The sequence below is a fragment of the Orycteropus afer genome, unplaced genomic scaffold, assembly GCF_000298275.1.
Source record: "Orycteropus afer afer isolate SDZICR_OR568_19922 unplaced genomic scaffold, OryAfe1.0 scaffold00013, whole genome shotgun sequence".
Lineage (NCBI taxonomy): Eukaryota > Metazoa > Chordata > Mammalia > Tubulidentata > Orycteropodidae > Orycteropus > Orycteropus afer.
In genome coordinates, this window is record NW_006921600.1 from 21,145,506 (window position 1) to 21,166,295 (window position 20,790).

The window sequence follows — 20,790 nt, forward strand, 5'->3', positions numbered from 1 at the left end:
GCTGGTGGGTTTGAACCGCCAGCCGTCTGGTTAGCAGGCAAGTGACTTAGCCACTATGCTACCAGGGATACCAAAACAAATGAAACACAACCCTTACCCTCCAGCAGGGTAGGTCATGGAAATGATTGTAATTCAAGTCCATGTCAATCATACAGGTGGTATGAACCAGTCCAGTGGAGGGAGTTAGTTCTGACTGGAATGGGGGTGGGGGGCAAGCAGGTAAAAATGTAAGGTGAGCCTCAAATGAGAAATTCAATTCCACCAAAAAAAGCTATAAAAGGAGGAACAAACACAAGGCCTGGGAGTAGATATGGACGCATAAGAAGGTTCTGAAGTGTGGGAAGGAGTAATCTGGAAGGGGGCACAGAGGCAGATTATTCAGTAAGCAAGGTAACACTAGCTTATTTATACTCATTAATCTGGAGTGAACAGTTTCACTGAATGAGTGCATTGGCAGGTGATAAGGGTGGACAGAAAGGTCAAAACCAGCATGTGAAGGGCACTGAATACCACATTCAGGAGTCTGAGCTTATGCTGGAGGCAACAGGGAGCTACCGACAGTCTCTAAACAGAAGTGATGTGTGTAGTCGTATCTGAATGGAAAGGGATGACTGAATCTCCCAATGCTTCTGCAAAAAAACCAGATCAGATGTCCTTGAATGGCAAAGGTTAACCTTGCAGACAAGCAGGGACTCTTTCCTAGGAACAGAGAGAACACACAGGCCAAACTAACTGGACTGACCACTGGGCAGGGTCCACTGAGATTTGGCCCTTTCCTCAATCTTTTGGTAAAGCCTGACAAGGGGAAAGGTCCTGGGAATGATATCACATCCCTCCATCTCTCTAGAGCCCCTGGCAGATCAAGTACTTTTGAAGATTTGCCATGGCTGTGGGGTGTCAAGGGTCTACACTACAACTCTGCTCAAGTATTTGCTGAGTGGCTGTGCATGAAATGAAATGAAATCGACACATCTGCGAGTCTCTAGAAAACACTAACTATCATGTTATAAGTTCAGGAAACCAAATTTGGATTTAATAAACATAGAACTTTAATAATAGCACACATTTTAATGGTAAAGTTATCTTGAAAAGTAGTGAGCTCCCATCCCGGGAAGAATTTAAGCACAGGCTAGAGAAATTGGTGGTGGCCAAACCTAGATAATTATCACTTGAGAAGTCTCTTAGTTATCTAGTGCTCCTATAACAGAAATACCACAATTGGATGGCTTTAACTAACAGAAACTTATTTTCTCACAAGTCAGCAGGCTACAAGTCTGAATTCTGAGTGTGGGCTCCAGGGGAAGGGTTTCCCTCTCTGCTGGTTGTGGAGGAAAGTTCTTGTCTCTATGAGCCGCTGCTTCTAGGCAATCTTAATCTTTCTTTGCCCATCTCTGCTTGCTTGCTTGTCCTAATCTGCTCCTTTTATATTTTGTAAGAGATTGACTCAAAACATACCCTCCACTAACCCTGCCTCATTAACGTAACAAAGATGAGCATTTCCAAATAGGATTATAATTATAGGCATAGAGGTTAGGATATGTAACGTAATATTTTATCCATGTTGTTGTTGTTGTTGTTGTTATGTGACATCAAGTCGGACCCGACTCATATCGACCCCACTTGGGTTTTCAAGACAGTAACACTATGGAAGTAGACTGCCCAACCTTCCTTCTGAGGAATAGCTGGTGGGTTTGAACCGCCAGCCTTCTGGTTAGCAGCCAAGTGCCTTAGGCACTACGCTACCAGAGCTCCTAACTGGGAGCATACTAAAAATACATATTTTGTAATACTTCTGTAGAGTGTTGTTGTTGTTAGGTGCCGTCAAGTCGTCTCCAACTCACAGTGACCCTATGTACAACAGAACGAAACACTGCCTGGTCCTGTACCATCCTCATGATCCCTACTATATCTGAGCCCACTGCTGCAGCCACCATGTCAATCCATCTTGTTGAGGGCCTTTCCCTCTTTCACTGACCTTCCACCTTACCAAGCATGACATCCTTCTCCAGAGAATGGTCCCTTCTGACAATATGACCAAAGTAGGTGAGATGAAGTCTGCCATTCTCACTTCCAAGGAGCATTCCAGTTGCAATTCTTCCAGGACAGATTTGTTAGTTCTTTTAGCAGTTCACTGTACTTTCAGCATTCTTTGCCAACACTACAACTCAAAAGCATCAACTCTTCTTCAGTCTTCTTTACTCATTGTCCAGCTCTCACATGCATATGAAAATACCACGGCTTGGGTTAGGCACACCTTAGTCTTCAAGGAGGTATCTTTGCTATTCGACACCTGAAAGAGTTCTTTTACAACAGATTTGCCCAATGCAATATGTCTTTTGATGTCTTGACTGCTGCTTCCATTGGCATTGATTGTAGAACCAAGTAATATGAAGTCTTTGACAACTTCAATCTTTTCTCCATTCATCGTGATGCTGCTTATTGGTCCAGTTGTGAGGATTTTTGTTTTCTTTATATTGAGGTGTAATCCATACTGCAGATTTTAGTCTTTAATCTTCATCAGTAGGTGCTCCAAGTCATCCTCACTTTCAGCAAGCAAAGTTGTATTGTCTGCGTTAAAGAGGCTTCCTCCAATCCTGATGCCACGTTCTTCTTCATATAGTCAGCTTCTCGAGTTATTTGCTCAGCATACAGATTGAATAGTATGGTGAAAGGATACAACCCTGACACACTCCCTTCCTGATTTTAAACCATGCTGTATCCCCTTGTTCTGTTCAAATGACAGCCTCCTGGTCTATGTACAGACTCCTTACGAGTAGAATTAAGTGTTCTGGGATTCCCACTCTTCGCAATGTTATCCACAATTTATTATGATCCACACAATCAAATGCCTTTGCATAGTCAATAAAACACAAGTAAACATCTTTCTGGTGTTCTCTGCTTTGAGCCAAGATCCATCTAACATCAGCTATGATATCCCTTGCTCCACATCCCCTTCTGAATCCAGCTTTTCTAGAAGTTCTCTGTCAATATACTGCTGCAACCTTATACTGCTGAAAACATTTTGAATAGCAGTGAAACACTGTCTGACACATTACTGTAGAGTCTCAGATTCAATACAATGCAAAGAGTGGGGTCAGGAATTTGTATCTTCAAATGTTACCCAAAGGTGACTCAGTCAGTCAACAACTGGGCTAGATGACCTAAGGAGCTCTTGTGGTGTAGTGCCTAAGGCATCTGACTGCTAACCAGAAGGCTGGTGGTTCAAACCCACCAGACACTCCTCAGAAGGCAGATGGGGCAATATACTTCCATAAAGATTTACTGCCTCGGAAACCCAATGGGGGTCGCTATGAGTCAGAATCAACTTGATGGCGGTGAGTTTATTTTTTTTGGGCAGTGGGGTAGATGACCATCTACTTGGGATGTAGTCTTAAACCAAACCAAAAAACCAAACTCACTGCCATCGAATCAATTTCAACTCATTGTGACCCCTCCTTAGGTTTCCGAGGCAGTATCACTACAGAAGTAGATTGCCCAACCTTCCATCTGAGGAGTGGCTGGTGGGTTTGAACCTCTAGCCTTCTGGTTAGCAGTCAAATGCCTTAGGCACTACGCCACCAGAGCTATAGTCTTAAACAAGAACTAAATACTTTGTAAGGTCCTTTTCTTAATCATTACCTTCCATTTACCCTCTCAATGTCCCTAGGTGGCACAAACATTTTGTGCTCGACTGCTAAGCTAAAGGTTGGTGGTTCAAATCAACCAGAGGTGCTGCAGAAAAAAGGCCTGATCAGCTTCCATAAAGACCACAGCCAAGAAAACCCTCTGCAGCAGTTCTACTCTACAACACATGAGGTCACCATAAGTTGAAATCAACTCTACAGCAACTAGCAACATTTACCTTCTCATCTCACTTCATGTCCTGCTTCTAATCCCCTTTCAATTCAGGTACGTTTTTACCAGATTGTAGAATGACCTCCGCAGAGTCCAGCACTGTCCAAGAGAACTTTTCTGTGATGAGTAGAATGATCTCTGTGTTGTCCAATACAGTAACACTAGCTACATGTGACTACTGGGCACTTGAAATGTGACTAGTGCTACTGAGGAACTGAATTTTTTTATTTTACTTCATTTTAATTGTAATTTCAATGGCCACATGTGGCATGTGGATACCATATTGGTCTGTGCCACTTCCTGCAAAAGAGGGCTTATGTGCCCATTGTGGGTTTCCAGCAAACAAGTAAATTCATACTCTATTCCTTCACCAAACCCCCTTGCTGTACTCATCTCCAATCTGAAGAGAGCTACCTAATAAACAAACTGAAACACCAAACCTATTGCCATTGAGCCAATTCTGACTCACAATGGCCCTACAGGGCAGAGTAGAACTGCCCCATAAGGTTTCCAAGGCTGGAAATCTTTATGAAAGCAGACCTCCTCACCTTTCTCCCATGGTGCAACTGGTGGGTTCAAACCACTGACCTTTTGGTTAGCAGCCAAATACTTTAACCATTATGCCACCAGGGCTCCTTACCTGATGACAAGATGGTTAAATTCAAAGAAACTAGCAGGAAAGGAGGGGCTCCATGTCAGCTGTATCAGAGGCAACAAGGTACAGAGAACAAAGAGCCTGAACAAAAGCTCTCACCCCTTTTCTGCCCAAAAAAGCAATCAAAACCAGCAGGTACCAGCAACCATCACTCCATTCCAGGCAGCCAGGTGAGATGGCTGCTGCATTTCCCAGCTTCACAGAGCAAACCCCTCATCCTCAGACATGACCTAGAATATCCCGTAGTGAACTAAAGCTAGAGTCTCAAAGCTGATTTGTACTGGCACTTTTTGGTGGTGCTGAGATTCAGAAATTTGAGAAAGAAAAAATGAATCTCACCACCCAAAAAAGTCCCACTACTTTCCAGACTTCAAAAGTTTTCATGAGGAGAATACATCATCTGCACACTTCCAAACACCACCGGGCTCTTGCCCAACTACAGCACAAAGACCAAACTCAAAGCTGACCGAAGACTCCAGATTAGCATGTGTGGTCTTCAGCCCTGATTTCTGCCTCCCAGAAAGCTCAGGCCACTTTTCCCAGCATCTGCCTAGACACATGCTCTAAATTTACCAAAAAGGGTGGTTATCTGAGTTGAGCAACAAGTATTGCCTCAACCTTCTGGGATACCAAATGAACACAGACAGAAGTGACAGCAACAGGAGCCTGTAGTATTTAAACAGCTCTCCAGCAACCAGGCAACCTTTCAGCATGCTTGGCAAACAGGTATCTCCCCCCTGGAGGGCAGTGGATAAGATGCTTTTTCTCAAGGTTCCCACAGGTCACATCACTGACTATTTTCCCTTTGTAGACATAGCTGGGCTGCTTCAGGCACACAGTCTTTTGGAGGAGAGAGTCTTGCAGTGAGTGATCCCTCAGAAGGAGAAGTGGATGCAGAAGAAAGGAAGAATGAAGACATACAAAAATGCATTGTGGGGGAGGGGAGCAATAAAGCTCCATCAAAGACCAGATACTTTTTTCTGAAATTTACTGGAAGATGTTTTTTTGGGTCTTACTGTTTTGTTTTGTTTTCTGGTTTGTTTGGTTTGGTTTGGTTTTTCCCTTCTTGCTCTATAAAAAGAAAGGAAGAAAGGAAAGAAAAAAAAAATCATGTTGCAACTTCCTTTGTCACAGCACATGCTCAGGAAAAAATAGGCCTGAGCCATTGCTTCACTTTCCCATCTGTACTAACGGTCAGCTCCATCCCCAGCCCTCACCTCTGCCCCACCTAGCTGCTGAGAGGGAGCAAAGATGGCCAGAGAGTCTCCCTGTCACCCCAGATGCTGCCTTTCTACTCCTCCATGGGGTGGCTAAACACATGAAGGGAGTGATTCTTTAGAGCAAGAGAGTAGCCTCTGAGGCCCAATGTTGTCGTTAGCTACTGCCAAATTGGCCCTCGACTCAGGGTGACCCCAAGCACAATGGAACAAAATGCTGTCCAGTCCTGTGCCATCTCCATGACCAGCTGTAGAACAGTGTTGTGATCCACAGGGTTTTCATTGGCTGAAACCTTCTTTCCTAGTCTGTTTTATCTGGAAGCTCCCCTGAAACCTGTCACAATAGCATGCAAATCCCTATTGACAGATGAGTGGTGGCTGCGCTTGAGGTGCACTGGCCAGGAATCCAAGTTGGGTCTCCCATAAAAAAGGGAAGAATTCTACCACTAAACCATTACTGTGCCCAAAACCAAAAAAAAAACTCACTGCCATGTAGTGGAATCTGACTCACAACGACCCCCTTTGGGTTTCTGAGGTGGTAAACTATTACAGAGTAGATTGCCCAGTCTTCCTTCCATGGAGTGACCAGTGGGTTTGAACTACCAACCTTCTGGTTAGCAGTCAAATGCCTTAGGCCCTATGCCACCAGAGCTCCTTACTGTGCCCAATCCAGAGTCAAAATAATTTCTGTCACAGCTTCAGTCCAGCCATTTCCTTACTCCCTGGCTCTAGGCAATGGCCTGTTAAACTTGATCCCAACCATTTCCTATTACCAGAAAGACCATCCCCTGGGGAGACATCATCTCATCTGGCCTCTTAGCCAAACAGAATATGGGAACACCCAGTGATGTCCTTCCCACTACTTCTTAGAAACCCTCCCATTGGCCATACTTTTGTCTACATATTCCCCGAAGTGTGTTGCACATGTGCCTCGATGAAGTGCCAGGCAAAAGTATCCCCCACCTCCCGCCTTAAAGAGTCCACCACATATCTATCATTAATTTGCCACCCTGTTATCCTGACTGTCACTTACCCACCACCACCTCCCTGAACCTCTCTCTCAGTGTGTATTCAGGAAAAAGACCACCTGGCCTGCCTTTATCAGAGTGGTATTGTGAGGGTCAAATGGGAATATGCACCAAAGAGTATAATCCAGATTTCCAGTGGCAGACTTTTTTCATTTATTTTTCATACACACACATGTTCATTCCTCCTTTAAACTCTAAGTTTCCACAGGCAAAGCTCACATTTTATCCTTATCATTGTAGAAACTTGTAGAAAATAAGCCTTCCATTAAATATTTTATGATAAAATATAAATTGCTGGGTCTAAGTACTGAATTAAAATGGAGTCACAGAAGAACTATTACAGAGGCAGTATTTTGGGCTCTCAGAAGTCCAGGTTTTAGAGTGAGACACTCTCATCATTAACAGCTTTGTACTCCTTCTGCCCAGTGTTCTCATCCAGACATCCCCAAGCTGACTCAAACATCACCCCAGAGAAGCCTGCCCTGGCCCCGTTTAAAAATGAAACATCACATACACTCCCAGCATTTCAGGACCTCCTCCCCTCCTTCATTTTCTCCTTTGTACCTATCACCATCTGACAAGCTGTATCATTTAACTGTTTGTTTTGCCTGGCTCCCCTTCATAAAACACAACCTCCAAGCAGACAAGGGTTTTTGGGTTTTGGTTTTGTCTGTTTTTTTATGGTGACCCTATGTGTGTCAGAGGATAACTGCTCCATAGGGTTTTCAGGGCTGTGATCTTTCATTAAGAGATCACCAACCAGACTTTTCTTCTGAGGAGCCTCTGGGTGGGTTCAAACCACTGATATTTCAGTTAGCAACCAAGCACTTAATCATTTGTACCACCCAGTGTCTCCTTATGTATGCCCAGAGCCTACAATAATGCTTAGCACTGAGTAAAGCAAACCAAACCAAATCCATTGCCATCAAGTCGATTCCAACTCATAATGACCCTGAGTTTCTAAGGCAGTAAATCTTTACAAAAGTAGATTCCCTCATCATCCTCCCACGGAGCAGCTGATGGGTTTGAACCATTGTTTTGGTTATCTAGTGCTGCTGTAATGGAAAATACCACAGGTGGATGACTTTAGCAAACAGAGATTTTATTCTCTTACAATTTAGGAGGCTAGAAGTCTGAGTTCAAAGTACCAGCTCCAGGGGCTGGGTGAAAGCCCCTGGACCTTGGGCTTCAGTGCTGCCTCTTGCTCCCAACCCACTGAAGCTGGAGGCTTCTCTTAACTCAGACAGCTGCTGGCTGCTGAGGCTGACAAACTCAAGGTTGACAAGTAAAATGGCACAGTCCCAAAATTACCAAGCAATATGGCAGGCCACTATTTCAAGTTCAGAAACAGTTTCAAGATTAGCAGACAGCATGGCAGGCCACCGATATGAAGACTCGGCCAAATGCAGGATCTAGATGTGCCAAGAAGCTGACAACCTTTCTCAAAGTGTCTTTTTATACACTGGAAGCAGACTATATTCCTAAAGGAGCTACTCAGCTACTCACAGTAGATTCTATCATGGAGTTGATTACCAGTCTCATCATGGGGAATCACTACATCAAGCTGTTCAGCCATTCAAAACCCTGCCAAGTTGACACACAACCTTAACTACCAGTTGGCAGTCAAATGCCTTAGGCACTGTACCACCAAAGCTCCTTTAGCACTCACTAGGTACTCCATAAATATTTGCTAATGGAATAATGATTCTGAACATGTGTGAAAATGTTTCCTCTTCTGCAAAATGGGGCAACTTTTACTTTGCAGTATTATTTTTTAAATTAACAACAGTGTGATCAAACTGATTTGCCTAACACAATGCCTCATACAAAGTATCTGCTCAATAAAGAACCATATTCATCTGGGAAACCTTCACAGAGTTGCTAAATTTTCCAAAGTGATCTGAATAAGGCAGAAGATGGAAGACTGCTTTATGTATCAAAGTCATCTGCTGTTCTGATCTATCATTAGGGAGGCTGCAAAAGTCATTCTTGGCACTGCTAATTCATTTTCTTGAGTGGTAAATTGGTTTGTATCTTAGAGGGATAGAAGGTTCCTTAAAGTAAATTCTGCTTAGAAAAGCAGAGGTCTAGTCTAAGCTGCTAAAAAGAATTAATCCCCATTGTTCTGAATTCCTCTCACCTCATACAGCAGAGGTATAAAAAGGGTCTACACCAAAGGGGATGACCCTGACTTTTCTCCCATTCTAGGCTAATCCTGCCATCTGGGCTTCCTGATGGCCAGTCAGCAGGCAAGACAGGAGGCAAGCCTGGTGGAGAACAAACATTTATAAACATTGCTTGAATGGCTAAATGAATAAAATACTACAGCCAGGAGAAGGGTGAAACAACACTGGCCTGCAGGAACTAAGGACAGAGAGGATGGCTCTCAGCCATCCTCCCAGCCCCCAACTACTCCCAGGGGGCTCCCTGGGACCTAGGCTGACTACCTCTTTTCCAGCAACAGGTTCTCTTTCCAGCAGGGAGGATGAAGCTACAGTAATGGAGAAAGGCCTTCAGTGGCAGGGTCCTTCAGATCTAATCTGCTCCCCTCATTTTAAAGAGTAAGGCCCAGACAAGTTCTAGGATGTACTCAGGGCCACACAGGGTTAGGACGCCAGTCTCTCAAATTCCAATCTGGTTCTACTTCATCTGTAAATGTGCTATGGCATGGAGGTTAGTGGCTCCACGAGATTCAAACTTCTGATCTCAGTCACAGCAATCTGGTGCTTAGCACTGGGCCCTCTTGAAGTACACAGAAGCAAGGTGAGCAGATAACCTTGGACTACAATGAATGTCTCTGCTGTGTCTGGAGCTAAGGAAAACATGCCAAGAGCTGCAGAGAAGGGATCATTCTCCAGATGTGTTCCTGCCCTCAGTTAAAGTTCTCCAAGGGGGGGGGGGGGAGGTTCATCTCCTTAACTGAACAGGAAAAGGAGGGGCCCTGACACAGGGAGGAGAAAGAGGAGAAGCATCAATGGGAAACTGTGGTCAGGGCCCCTTCCTTACCAGAACAAGAACTCCGTTAGCAGAAACAGAAGGTGCCAGCTTGAGTCAGCAGATCCGAGTGGGTGGAAGGAAGAAATGCCCAGACTGTTCTGAGCCACACCCACCCAGGGTAGGAACTCCTCACAGAGGAAGGCAGAATAGCTGGTTAGCAGATAGCAGGGAGAACAGGGTCAGACACTTAAGGGCACCTTCACTATACCCCTGGCTCAGTCTCAGAGAGTCTGGCCTGGCACTGTCCCACTCCTAGGGATGCCACTCATCCCCAAACCCTGAGAATTGCCACTAGTATCTTATATAAGGTAGCACCTAGTACTATTCAGTTATCGCACCTTTACTGGCCACCTGTGTATAATGCACAGTGCCAAAATACTATATAAAATCTTTTTTAAATGAGGCTGTATAGGAGCTCTGGTAGCGTAGTGCCTAAGGCACTTGACTGCTAACCAGAAGGCTGGCGGTTCAAACCCACCAGCCACTCCTCGGAAGAAGGGGTGATCTACTTCCATAGTGATACTGCCTTGGAAACCCAAAGAGGGGTCGCTATGAGTTGGGTCTGACTCGATGGCAAATAACAACAACAGTATAGCTACTACATGGAAAGAGCAAGATACAAAGATAATGAAGATCTGGGTCTTCGAATAATTACACAAATACAACATCTACTGGAGCATCTTGCACATGGAGAAATGCATTTAAAATGTGAGGTAAGTATTTTGGTAAGTTTGACAAGGAGAGATGGGGAGACCACTTCTAGAGTAAAAAACTTCCTGAAAGTAGCCATGTTTGTGCTGGAATAGAATAAAAAGGGCCAAAGAGAATACAGATAGATATATACACCACAGGCAAAGGTGTGGGGTGGGAGCCCAGAGTCTGATTCAGGAAACAGCATACATAAACTACTTAAGCTGAAACATAGCATGCACTCAAGAGGAAACATTGGGGCCTGATCTGGGAAAGGATTTGGCTGTCTCATGTCTTCAGCATAGGAAGCTGCATGACAAAAACTGGGGTTTAGGCAGACTAGTCTCCCACTGCACTCCACAAAATTGAGGGGCAAGACCTTTATCCCAAGGCTGAGGATCCTCGGAGTTGGCCATGCGTTTCGACTGCCGGCCACCTCCCTCCACACTACTCTCTACTCCTCCTTCTCTAATTTCACTTCAAACCCACTTCTATTTTATTTTATTTTAAAGAACATGACCCAAGATTAGCAAAACAATAAATAAAAAAGTCAGTGAAATCAGAGCAGCTTGACACATATGCAAAGGGGACCTCTCTCACTTACACCCCTTCCTGATCTCTAAGCACATGGGTGCTGAGCCTTCCACTGGAGAGGGGAGGGTGAAGGGCATTGAGGTCATGACAAGCTGCATCGGTACTGTTGGAAAGAATGTGATGCCTGGGAGCTGGCAGTGAGCAGGAAAATCAAAACTTGGCATTTCTGTAAGGGTGAGAGTTTATAAAATAGGATCGTAATATGCTCATTTTATCCCTGTGGCCTTCCACCTTTAAGAGAGAGATCTGGGTACCTGTGAGGAGAGAAACCAAACCAAACCAAACTCACTGCTGTCGCGTCGAACCCGACTCATAGCGACCCCTCCTTGGGTTTCCAAGGTGGTATCACCTCGGAAGTAGATGCCCAACCTTCCTTCCAAGGAGTGACTGGATTTGAACTGCCAGCCTTCTGGTTAGCAGTCAAATGCCTTAGGCACTACACCACCAGAGCTCCTGTAAGGAGAGAAGGAAGAAGAAAAACACAAGATGACCCCTTGCTGGCCTCTCCCACCCAGCAGAGCAGTCATACTGCTCAAAGCTCCCAGGCACCGTGGTCTCTATCATCACTGGCCTACCTGCATTCTTAGGATGCTCTAAGTTCCACACCTGTGGCCTTGAACGCCCTAGGGGCCCACAGAACCTCATGCTCTGCAGAAGCAAGTAAAAAGGGCAATCTGTAGATTCTTCACTTAGAGAGGCTCCGCTTCCCTAGATCCTATGAAGCCTGGCTTCTAGAACCCTACCAGCCTTCTTCTAAGAATGACAGAAGCCAGAAAAGAGACCTGGGATAGGGAGAGAAGTGAGAGGGTAGGCTATTCCAAGGACAGGGGCTCCTCCTGTCACAGTTAAAAATAAACTCTTAGCAATTACACCCAACTCCTCCCCTCCAAAGGCCCATAGGCCTTGGCAGATAAACTTCTCCCAGCAGAGGAAATGAGGCCCCAAGAGACAGGCAGGAGAAGGCAGGCAGACATAGAGACAGGGTCTGGGTCTGTAACTCTAACTGAAAGGAGAGAGTCCCCCCAGTCCTACCTCTTGATGCCTTAACTCTCCCACACACCCTCCTCTCCTCCAAATAAACCATAATCCCAAAAAGCAGACACAGAGCCCTCTGGTGCCAAGATGAGTACCAACACCTGCTTCAGGGATTAGAAAATCCAGAAAGAAGAAAATGCCAAGTCAAACTAAAGAAAATACTCTCCCCAGTAACTATCAGTTAAGCAGGTATCCTGGCTACCTGAGCCCTTTCCTCACCTTGCTCTGTGAGTCCCCAGGATCCCTGAGAAGTACAGGAAGAGGACACATCTCAATGGACACAGATCATGATGGACACCCCCCCTCCAAGAGCCAGGGGTTGGGAGAGACCTATGCTCTTTGTGACATTCTGCAGGTGGCAAAGCTGAGAGGGTGAGAGGGGCTGTGGCTTAACTCAGGAAGGAGGTCCTGAGAGTCAGGACTAGTTATTCTTAGATGCTAACGAGATGAGATCACACTTTTGAACATGGTAACCCAAAGCCCCTCCTAAGCAGGTAGCACATTCTGTCTCAGCACAGTCTGGGTCAGGGCCTGGGACAGACGCTGCCCCGACATGGGGCACACACCTTCTGATAGCGGCCTACTTGGAGGTGCAGCCTGGGGGAAGTCAAAGCTGGAAGCAAGCACAGCAGAAAGTCTAATCGACTCTAATGAACTTGTTCATCCTCCTCGTCTCACCCTTCCCCTGACTAGGAATGACCAAGACAATTCCACAGAGCCATTGTACACATAAATCTAGATTCCTGGAAAAGCCCCAAGCACAGCAGATCTCCCAGCACTCAGATAAGCAAGTCAGCCCCAAAGCACCAACCAAGCTCAGGCTGGAAGAAAAGGGGGCAAATGAAGAGGGCACAGGGAAAAGAGAAATTAAATAGTTGAGCAGCATGGCAGGAAGACCTGAGGCAGATATAGGGCCTGGGCTACGAGGGAGACTGCAACCGTGGCAGGTTTATTTTTGGCTGATGGGACAGAGGGGCTGAGTAACAGTCCTGGGCCCTGGGCAGGAGGCCAGGCTGCAGATGTCCAGTGCAGGTTGGGAAGCTCACAAGAATATGGACAATCTAAATGGCACTGAAGTGGTCAACTCAAATCATCTGCCCACTGAGGGACAGTGAGGGTAAGAGCTCGAAGGAGAATAAAGAAGGAGGAGTCAGTGTGGGGACAGATAGTAGGTCTCCATCTAGGCCCTTCCCCTGCCAGACACTGAAGAGAGTTTACCTCCCCTTCAGGTTCACAGGAAGAATCATCATGGAGATAAGCCAAAGAGAAGGCATCAAAAGCAAAGGTTCCCTGTGCCCTCATCTTTTCTGAAATGGAAAAGGCTTCTTCTAACAGGTGTCCACAAAGCTTCCTCCTTTGGTTACCACCCTTCTCCTCCCAGACAAGTTCTGGATGGAGACTGGTCACAGGATGCTGGAAACATCCCTCAAGAGTAAGATGCCCTTTCATATGACCCTTCTGGACAGCTCAGGTTCCTAGTGGAATAAACACACAGCTTGGCCAGGGGGCTGGTCTTGGAGGGGAACATCAGATACAAATAGGGTTGACCTTGGAGCCATGTCCCAGCCTCTACCATCTGCTGGCTGGCACACAGAGATGTTTACTGGATTAGAGAATAAAGACCCCAAGAATACTACTCTGTCAGAGGCTAAGCCTAGCCTTATCCCCCTTTCCACTGTTCCTCTCTTCCTCCTCCAACTAAATCTGATGGCCTGGCACACAGCACCTCACAGTTCAAGAACCGAGAATCTAAAGCCACTAGCTTTATATTTGTTTAGCCTTGAGGAGGTAGGAGGAAGAAAAAAAGAGAGCAGGCATCATCACACATCACCCCTGTCCCCCTGGACTTCTGAGTCTCTTTTCATCCAGTCCTACCTGGGGGACTGAGTGCTACCTGGATGCAATTCCAAATTTCTCCATCAGTTCTGGGAATCGATCCCAGCCCTCACCTCAGGACATTCCTGACCCCATAACTATATCTTTGGGTAAATCAGGAGAAGGCACCCCTTTGGATGCACCCAGCCACACACCAAAGCAAACCTGGCAAGTGGACAACAGGCTCAACTTCAGCCTCATGTACCACCTCAGCCTCAGGTAGATGCCCCTGTGCATGGCACAGCCTGCACAACCACTCAGTGGCTTTACTTTGCTCATGCTTTAGATAAGAAAGGAATTATCCATCTCTACCTTTCATCACCAGTCTCTGGGTAGTACAAATGGTTAATGCACTTGGTTGCTAACGGAGAGGCTGGAGGTTCAAGTCCACCCAGAGGTGCCTCAGAAAAAAGGCTGGGCAATTTGCTCCATTGAAATCTCTGTGGAACACAGTTCTACTTTGACACAGGTGGGTGTACCATGACTCACAATCAACTTAATGCCAACTGTTATCAGTAGTACCTACCACCACTATGTTAATATTCTTCTTGATTCCAAAGAAAGAGAATGTACAGACACCCCCAAGTTATACAGCCCATCCTCTCTGCCACATTCCTACTGGAACACTTCCCAAGTTTTCATACAAGAGGAGCAGATGGTCATTGATAATTATCAATTAACTGGACATTGGCTGCCCTGAAGCCCTGCATTAAGCCTATCTAAAGGGCATCCACACTGGGCCCTGACATTGCCAACAGTCCCATGTGGACCAATTCGGCAACCTGCCCTCAGTGCTCTTGCCCCCAGCCCAGCCTTTCCCACCTCACACTGCCAGTGCTCTAATCTGTATACTGAAGCCTAGAAAGTTTAAGTGACCTCTCAAGATCACACAATTGGTTAGCAGAGACTAAAAGAGAAGAGTTTTTTGGATTTTTTTGAGTTTTGGGGGATTTTTGGTTTGTTTGTTTATTTTTCCTTCTAATCTACTATGTAACTCATAGTAACAGGCCTTTCTCTAAATATTTATATCATATATATCTTGAAATAAAAAAGATCAGTATTTCCCTAAAGACTAGGAAACAAGGGGTACACCAATGCATTAAGATGCTCCAGTGCCGTGACCCCTTCTTACCAATGACCCCTATTTACAAGGTGACCTGTGTAGAAAGATCCTAGTTGGTGAGTTAATGGAGTCCAGTCTTGCACTGCCTGTCAGGTCTAAGCCTCCAAGAGCTGTCAGAACTGATCCCAAGGCATGGCACCATGTAAGCCCTCAGACGCACCACTGAACCTCTCTGGGCTTCCCCAGACGCCTCCTCAGTGAGATGAATGAGTCAGGAAAGATGACCTGTGAATGTTAACTCTAAGGTGCTATAAAAAGTGTGGGCTCCTTTCCCAAACCAACTAAAACCAAATCCACTGCCATAAGTTGATTACAACTCACAGTAATCCTATAAGACAGAGTAGAACTGCCCACCGGGTTTCCAAATCTTTATAAAAGCAAACTGCTTCATCTTTCTCCTGCAGAGTGGCAGGTGGGTTCAAACTGTCGCGCTATTGGTTGGCAGCCAAGCACTTTAACCATTGCAACACCAGGGCTCCTTGTTCCTTTACCACTGGGCCTTAAACCATTACCAAGAGGAGCTGCTGCAGCTACAAAAAAAACAACTCTACCCAGCCCACCCACATCCCTCCAAGACAGAACCACCTGGAGAGGAAGAGTTCCAGGAGGAGAAAAGAAAAGGAGAACCTACATCACCTTAGGCAGGATCTGCAGAAGACAGAGAGGCAGGGAAATGTGTGTCCCATGCCACAGACACTACACGGCCAAGGAGGATCCTGATCAGAGCACTGTAGGGCCACTTCAAAACTGTGACACAACTAAGATGACGGTGCCCTATCCTGCCCCACCATGGCAAACATTCCTCCTGTCAGACTCCATACACTCCTGCTGACAGAAGCATTGGCCCTTCCCACAACACCAGAAAGTTGGTCTCCCTATCTCCAGCTCCAGGATTTGGCCAGGGATTAAGTCAGCCTCCAGCAGATCCAAGGCTGGGCTCCCCCAGGCCTTCATCCCCATCACCATGACCCCTAATGCCCCACACCTGCTTCTTAAATAGACTCATCAACTGATGGTACCCCAACTCCTCAGATTCCAAGAGGTCAAAACATCTTCTCCATCACAGATACCAATACCTTCATCTTCTCAAAAAGGAGCCCCTTTATTTCCAAGACACCCACCAATATCCATGGTCCTGAGGCCCTAGGCTGGCTCTTCTCTCCTCTTCTGTCAGCCACTGATCCCAGATCTTAGCTGGAGATTATTTTCAAGCCCTATCAAAGCCCAGAATTCACAAGTGAAAAAGGACCATGAGCCGGCCCGGCTTTGATCCAGCCTCAGCGGATGCCAAGACCCCTGTTGCAGCAAACCAAATGAGGGCCAGGGCCAGGGCAGGCATATGTGGAGCCCTTCTCTCTAGAGAGAGACAGGTTCTCTGAACCAGAAATCAGACCCCTCCCTCAAAAAACCATAAGCCTCAACCTCAGTGAGTTCTAACCTTTCTTTATAACGTCCTGTTAGTTTACCTCATGACTGTCAAACACACTAAAACTTGCTTTTAACGCAAAGATGGGTTGAGTCCAATTCTGAGCCACTAGCACCACTTGCTCCTTACTTACTTACCTGTTCTCCTCCTTCCCCCTCAGCTCCAGCTGCGTCCAACTTCACCATTACCCCCAGAAGACCTGCTCATTCCTCAGAGGCCCAGCAATGTTCTGGTGACACTAGCTGAAACCTTCCTCAGCTTCTTCAGTCTCACACATTTCCCTTTCAAAGCCCTGTCTGCCCAAATACACATCTTAGCCCTAGACCAGTCAAGTCTCAGAACTTTTCAGGTGGATGGAAATAGTTTTCTGTGCTGTTCAATTTGCTAACTTCTAGTATGTGGCTACTCAATACTTGAAATGTGACTAGCAACTAAATTTTTTATTTAATTTAATATTTTATCTAATTAATTTAAGTTTAATTAGACACACATGGCTACTGGTTCCATAGGTGCTCCGGTGGCACTTAAGTGACCTGGGAAGGGAGGAAGACTGGAGAAAGGGAGAGAAGGAAAAGAAACCCCAGAACCTTGTTTTCTCTAATCCACACAATGGAAATATAAACAGAGATAAGTGATGACAACATTCTGTATTTTGTAAAGCAATAACACATTTCACCTAATGAGCAACGCACTGCAGAGTAACAACGGTGCTGGCTTTAATTAAATTTGTTCAGCTAATACCTAAGAGTCACCATGACACAATGAAGGAGGAAGCAGCTGAGGAATCCCACGAGGAACACAACCAATTAATAAACAAGAAGGTTGAGACTAGGTGTCCCCACCAAAGAAATAATTAATAGAATTCTCCAAAATAAATAAGATTTCTATCAATCACTCTCTAAAAGGGGTGGAGAGGGGTGAAGTTTATTACAACAGATTCAAAACTCATAGAGCTACTGAGTTGATTTATAAACAGTCCCTCCAACTTTAGGGACCATTGCTTGTGAAGCAGTAAGCCCCCAGTGATGTCCCCTCGCCTACAGTCACAGGAGGACCTCCAGTGAGGAAGCAGCTCCTTGGGCTCAAGGGAATCTCAGAGCAGTGGCCAGTTCCATGCCCTGGCTGCCAATGTCACTGCAATTATGAAATGGGATGAAGCCCAAGGCTGGGAAACAAGCATCCAGGGTTCTAACCTAGACTCTGCCAAGTGAATGTCTAGGTTACCTTAAACAAGTCACTCCCTGGCTCTGGGCTTTGCTTTTCTCATCTGCAAAATGAGGGGGTTGGATGAAATGACCTCTGAAGTCCCTTCCGACTCTGACTGCAAGTATGAGTATGACTCAGAACTTAGCAAAAGCAGCCAGGAGAGATGGTGCGGTGAGGTCACAGCACCCACCAGATGCATTCAAATGTTAGATCTCTGAAGTGAAGGTTGAGAAGCAGCAGGACAAGTTGGAACTATTTTTTTTTTAAGCTCTGATTTCACTTAACAAGGCTAAGAGGTCACCAGACCACAGACAGAGCACAGGACATAAGGGTAGCCACCACCTCCCATCAACCCTCAGAAGCTGGGAAATAGCCCAATTCAGAAGCCCCATGAGGGGCCCTGCTGCTGCCTGACAGCTCTCCATCCTAAATCTGCAGGAATGACTGTGACCCACAGCAAAAAGCAAAAGTTACCTCCCTTTTTCTTCAGGCAAATTCCCAGTGGGACGATCCCTCCTGCCTATATCTTCCTCCCTTAGTTTACATTCAAAAGACTTCTGATTTTGAAAATCGTCTCACTAGTCAGCACCTAAGCTTAAGTTAATCCAAAGTCAAGATCTAGAAAGCTCCTTGGTGTACGTCTCAGGAACAGGATTCTTGGAACCAGAATCCCCCTACAGCTGTAATTATATCTTAACGAATATTTGGATATGGAAGGACTATTGACACTGCTGTCACTCTTCTTATGCCTCATCCCTTCTTCCTCCCTCTATTATTAAGCTTTTACACAAAGATGTGTGGGAAATATACAATTTAACAGTTGAGTCAACTTGTAAGATCTGGGAGCAGGCTGCCTGTCAAAACAGACTCTGACTTCAATCTTCACCCACTTATAACCTGAGAAGGAAAATCCCACTCATGAAAACCCACCAAACTATTCATGTTATTTAAAACACTGTTAGATTTTTTTTTTCTTTCTAAACTATTCAAAGGTGAAAATATCCAACCTCCCTCTCTCCTATTAATTACAACAGAACCTGAAATGCCTTTTAAAGGCCTATCAGAGGGTGGTTTTGCATGTGTGTCTACTTCATAGATATGAAGCAGAAGTTGAAAGCTTTTGTTCGGAAGTCTTTATACTACATTCTCCCTATCCAAGAGAATGAACAGCCAGTGCCCCCAAACTGCTGATGGGTGATGGCAGATGGCATCTCAGAGGGCACAGAAAACTCTCCTGGAAAGAACGTCTATCACTTCCTGAAGGGTACAGGTTAACTATGGTCAAACTGTATTCACTCAGTTCTGCTCCCCAAGGTCAGAGCCCACAATACAAACATCCCTCCTCCTTTTCCCTGTTATGAGCATGGAAAGAAGTATCTAAGACACAAATACTGATATTTCCAAAATATAGGTCTATTCCCTCTGTAACACTCAACACTAGAAAACCAAAATCCCACAGCAGCAGCTTACAGTAAAAAGCAAAGAAATCTGAAAGAGTTCAGGCCAGCTGAAAGCTCTCCCCAAAAGGGAGAATGAATGCAGCAAGAAAATCATTTAAAGATCTTAAAATCTGGGAATTGCACATGCTTGCCCTCTATAACCCCAAAGTACCAGGTTCATGTTACATCTCATTACATATTCCAACAGTCCACCTATAACTCATATCTGAGTTTTGCATTTAACAGCTGAAATACAGCTAGTGTGCGGGTTGAGGGGGAAGAGAATAACACAGGAAGTATTTTTTTTCTCCTCCTCCAATCATTAACACACCCGAGGGGAAATGACCTGCTGTGTCACCTTTAGAGATGTGGTTTGTCCTGAAACCCCTCTAAGGGGAAAACCTACTTTTTGGTGACCCTTGAACGACTGGCTCACCTTGTCTGGGGACCTACCCCATCTCTCAGATCTCCAAGTCCCTTCTGTTTAATTTTGGAAGCAGGTATTCTCCCTACCACACCCCCTCAGAAAAAATAAACGTTGGGTTTCCCCAGTTCAACGATAACGTTCTCTCCTACAGTCCATCAATCGTCCATCTCCAGGACCAAAGTGGCCCCCTCTGATATGCGTAATCAGCATGGGGCCAAGTCGAGGTTTACAGATTCGGTTTAGAAAGATCAATGGAGCTAGGGAAACGGCCAACACCGCGTCGGAGCCTGCTGGCCTCCCTTCTGGAAAGCCACAAGCACTGAAAGTCGATGGAGACGACCTGCTCGAGGATCAAAACAATCCCTCCCCCGCGCCGGGGGGCGGTGTCCCAGCGGAATCCAACCTTGCACCTCACGGGCCAGGGTGCCCCAAGGCGGCACGGTCGCGCTCGCGAGGCCCAGGGAAGTGAAATCACACATTCCGGCTCCCAAATAAGGAGCGAGGCTAAATAAACCTCTGAGAGCTGACTTCTCCAAACCAACCGACCAACCAGCTCAATGAGTAATGGGCCTTTTGTGCCCACAGAAAGAAAGAAGGGAGGAAAAGTTGGGGAACCACAGTCTCCGAAAATCACTTCCTTGAGACAGGGTTAAAGCAGAAGTGGTCCCAAAGCTAACCGTTGCGATCGGCTGGATCCCACTCCAACGCCAAGATGGTAGAGTCCTCACGAACCGTCTGGAGTCCCCGCCACTCATGCCCGGAGGTGACCGGAAACCGGGTCTGGGCGGCGTGGTCAGCTCCGACCTGACCTTCCCCGCAGCTCCCCTCCCCAGAGCCGCGCGCTCCGCACCACTCGGGCGCCCCGGCAGCCCGGCGGCGGCCACTCCTCCCGCCAGCGCCGGACGCCCCTTCCCAAGAAGGGTCAGCAGATTAAGTTAAAGCGACTCTTCGCCCCGGCCGGTCCAGGAGGCTGGTGATCTTCCCCGGGCGCCCCCGTCCTCCTTCCCTCTCCTCCCCCAGGCCCTAAACCTACTTTCAGGGCGAATTTCTCCTGGGTCCTCTTGTTGAAAATCTGCAAAACGTTCCCGTTGATGCCCAGTCCCAGGACCTGGGTGGTGACCTTATAGTCGTCTGTGATGGCGTTCTTCTTAATCTGCAGGCTCGACTTGACGTGGAACTGAGGGAACTGCTGAGGGGGCTGCAGCGGCGGCTGGGGCGGGGGG

At 46.2% G+C, this 20,790-nt stretch overlaps 1 protein-coding gene across 1 annotated transcript in view; it reads right to left on the minus strand.

Moving 5' to 3' along the window:
- The window catches only part of MAPKAPK2 (MAPK activated protein kinase 2), a gene marked incomplete at its 5' end in the record, with an annotated part of 58,338 nt that extends 37,549 nt beyond the window's left edge, over positions 1–20,789 (minus strand). Inside the window, one exon of the mRNA XM_007953207.2 lies at positions 20,601–20,789. Coding sequence (XP_007951398.2) covers positions 20,601–20,789 — 189 coding nt within the window. The remainder of the gene's footprint in view (positions 1–20,600) is intronic.
- Position 20,790: the final 1 nt, after the last annotated feature.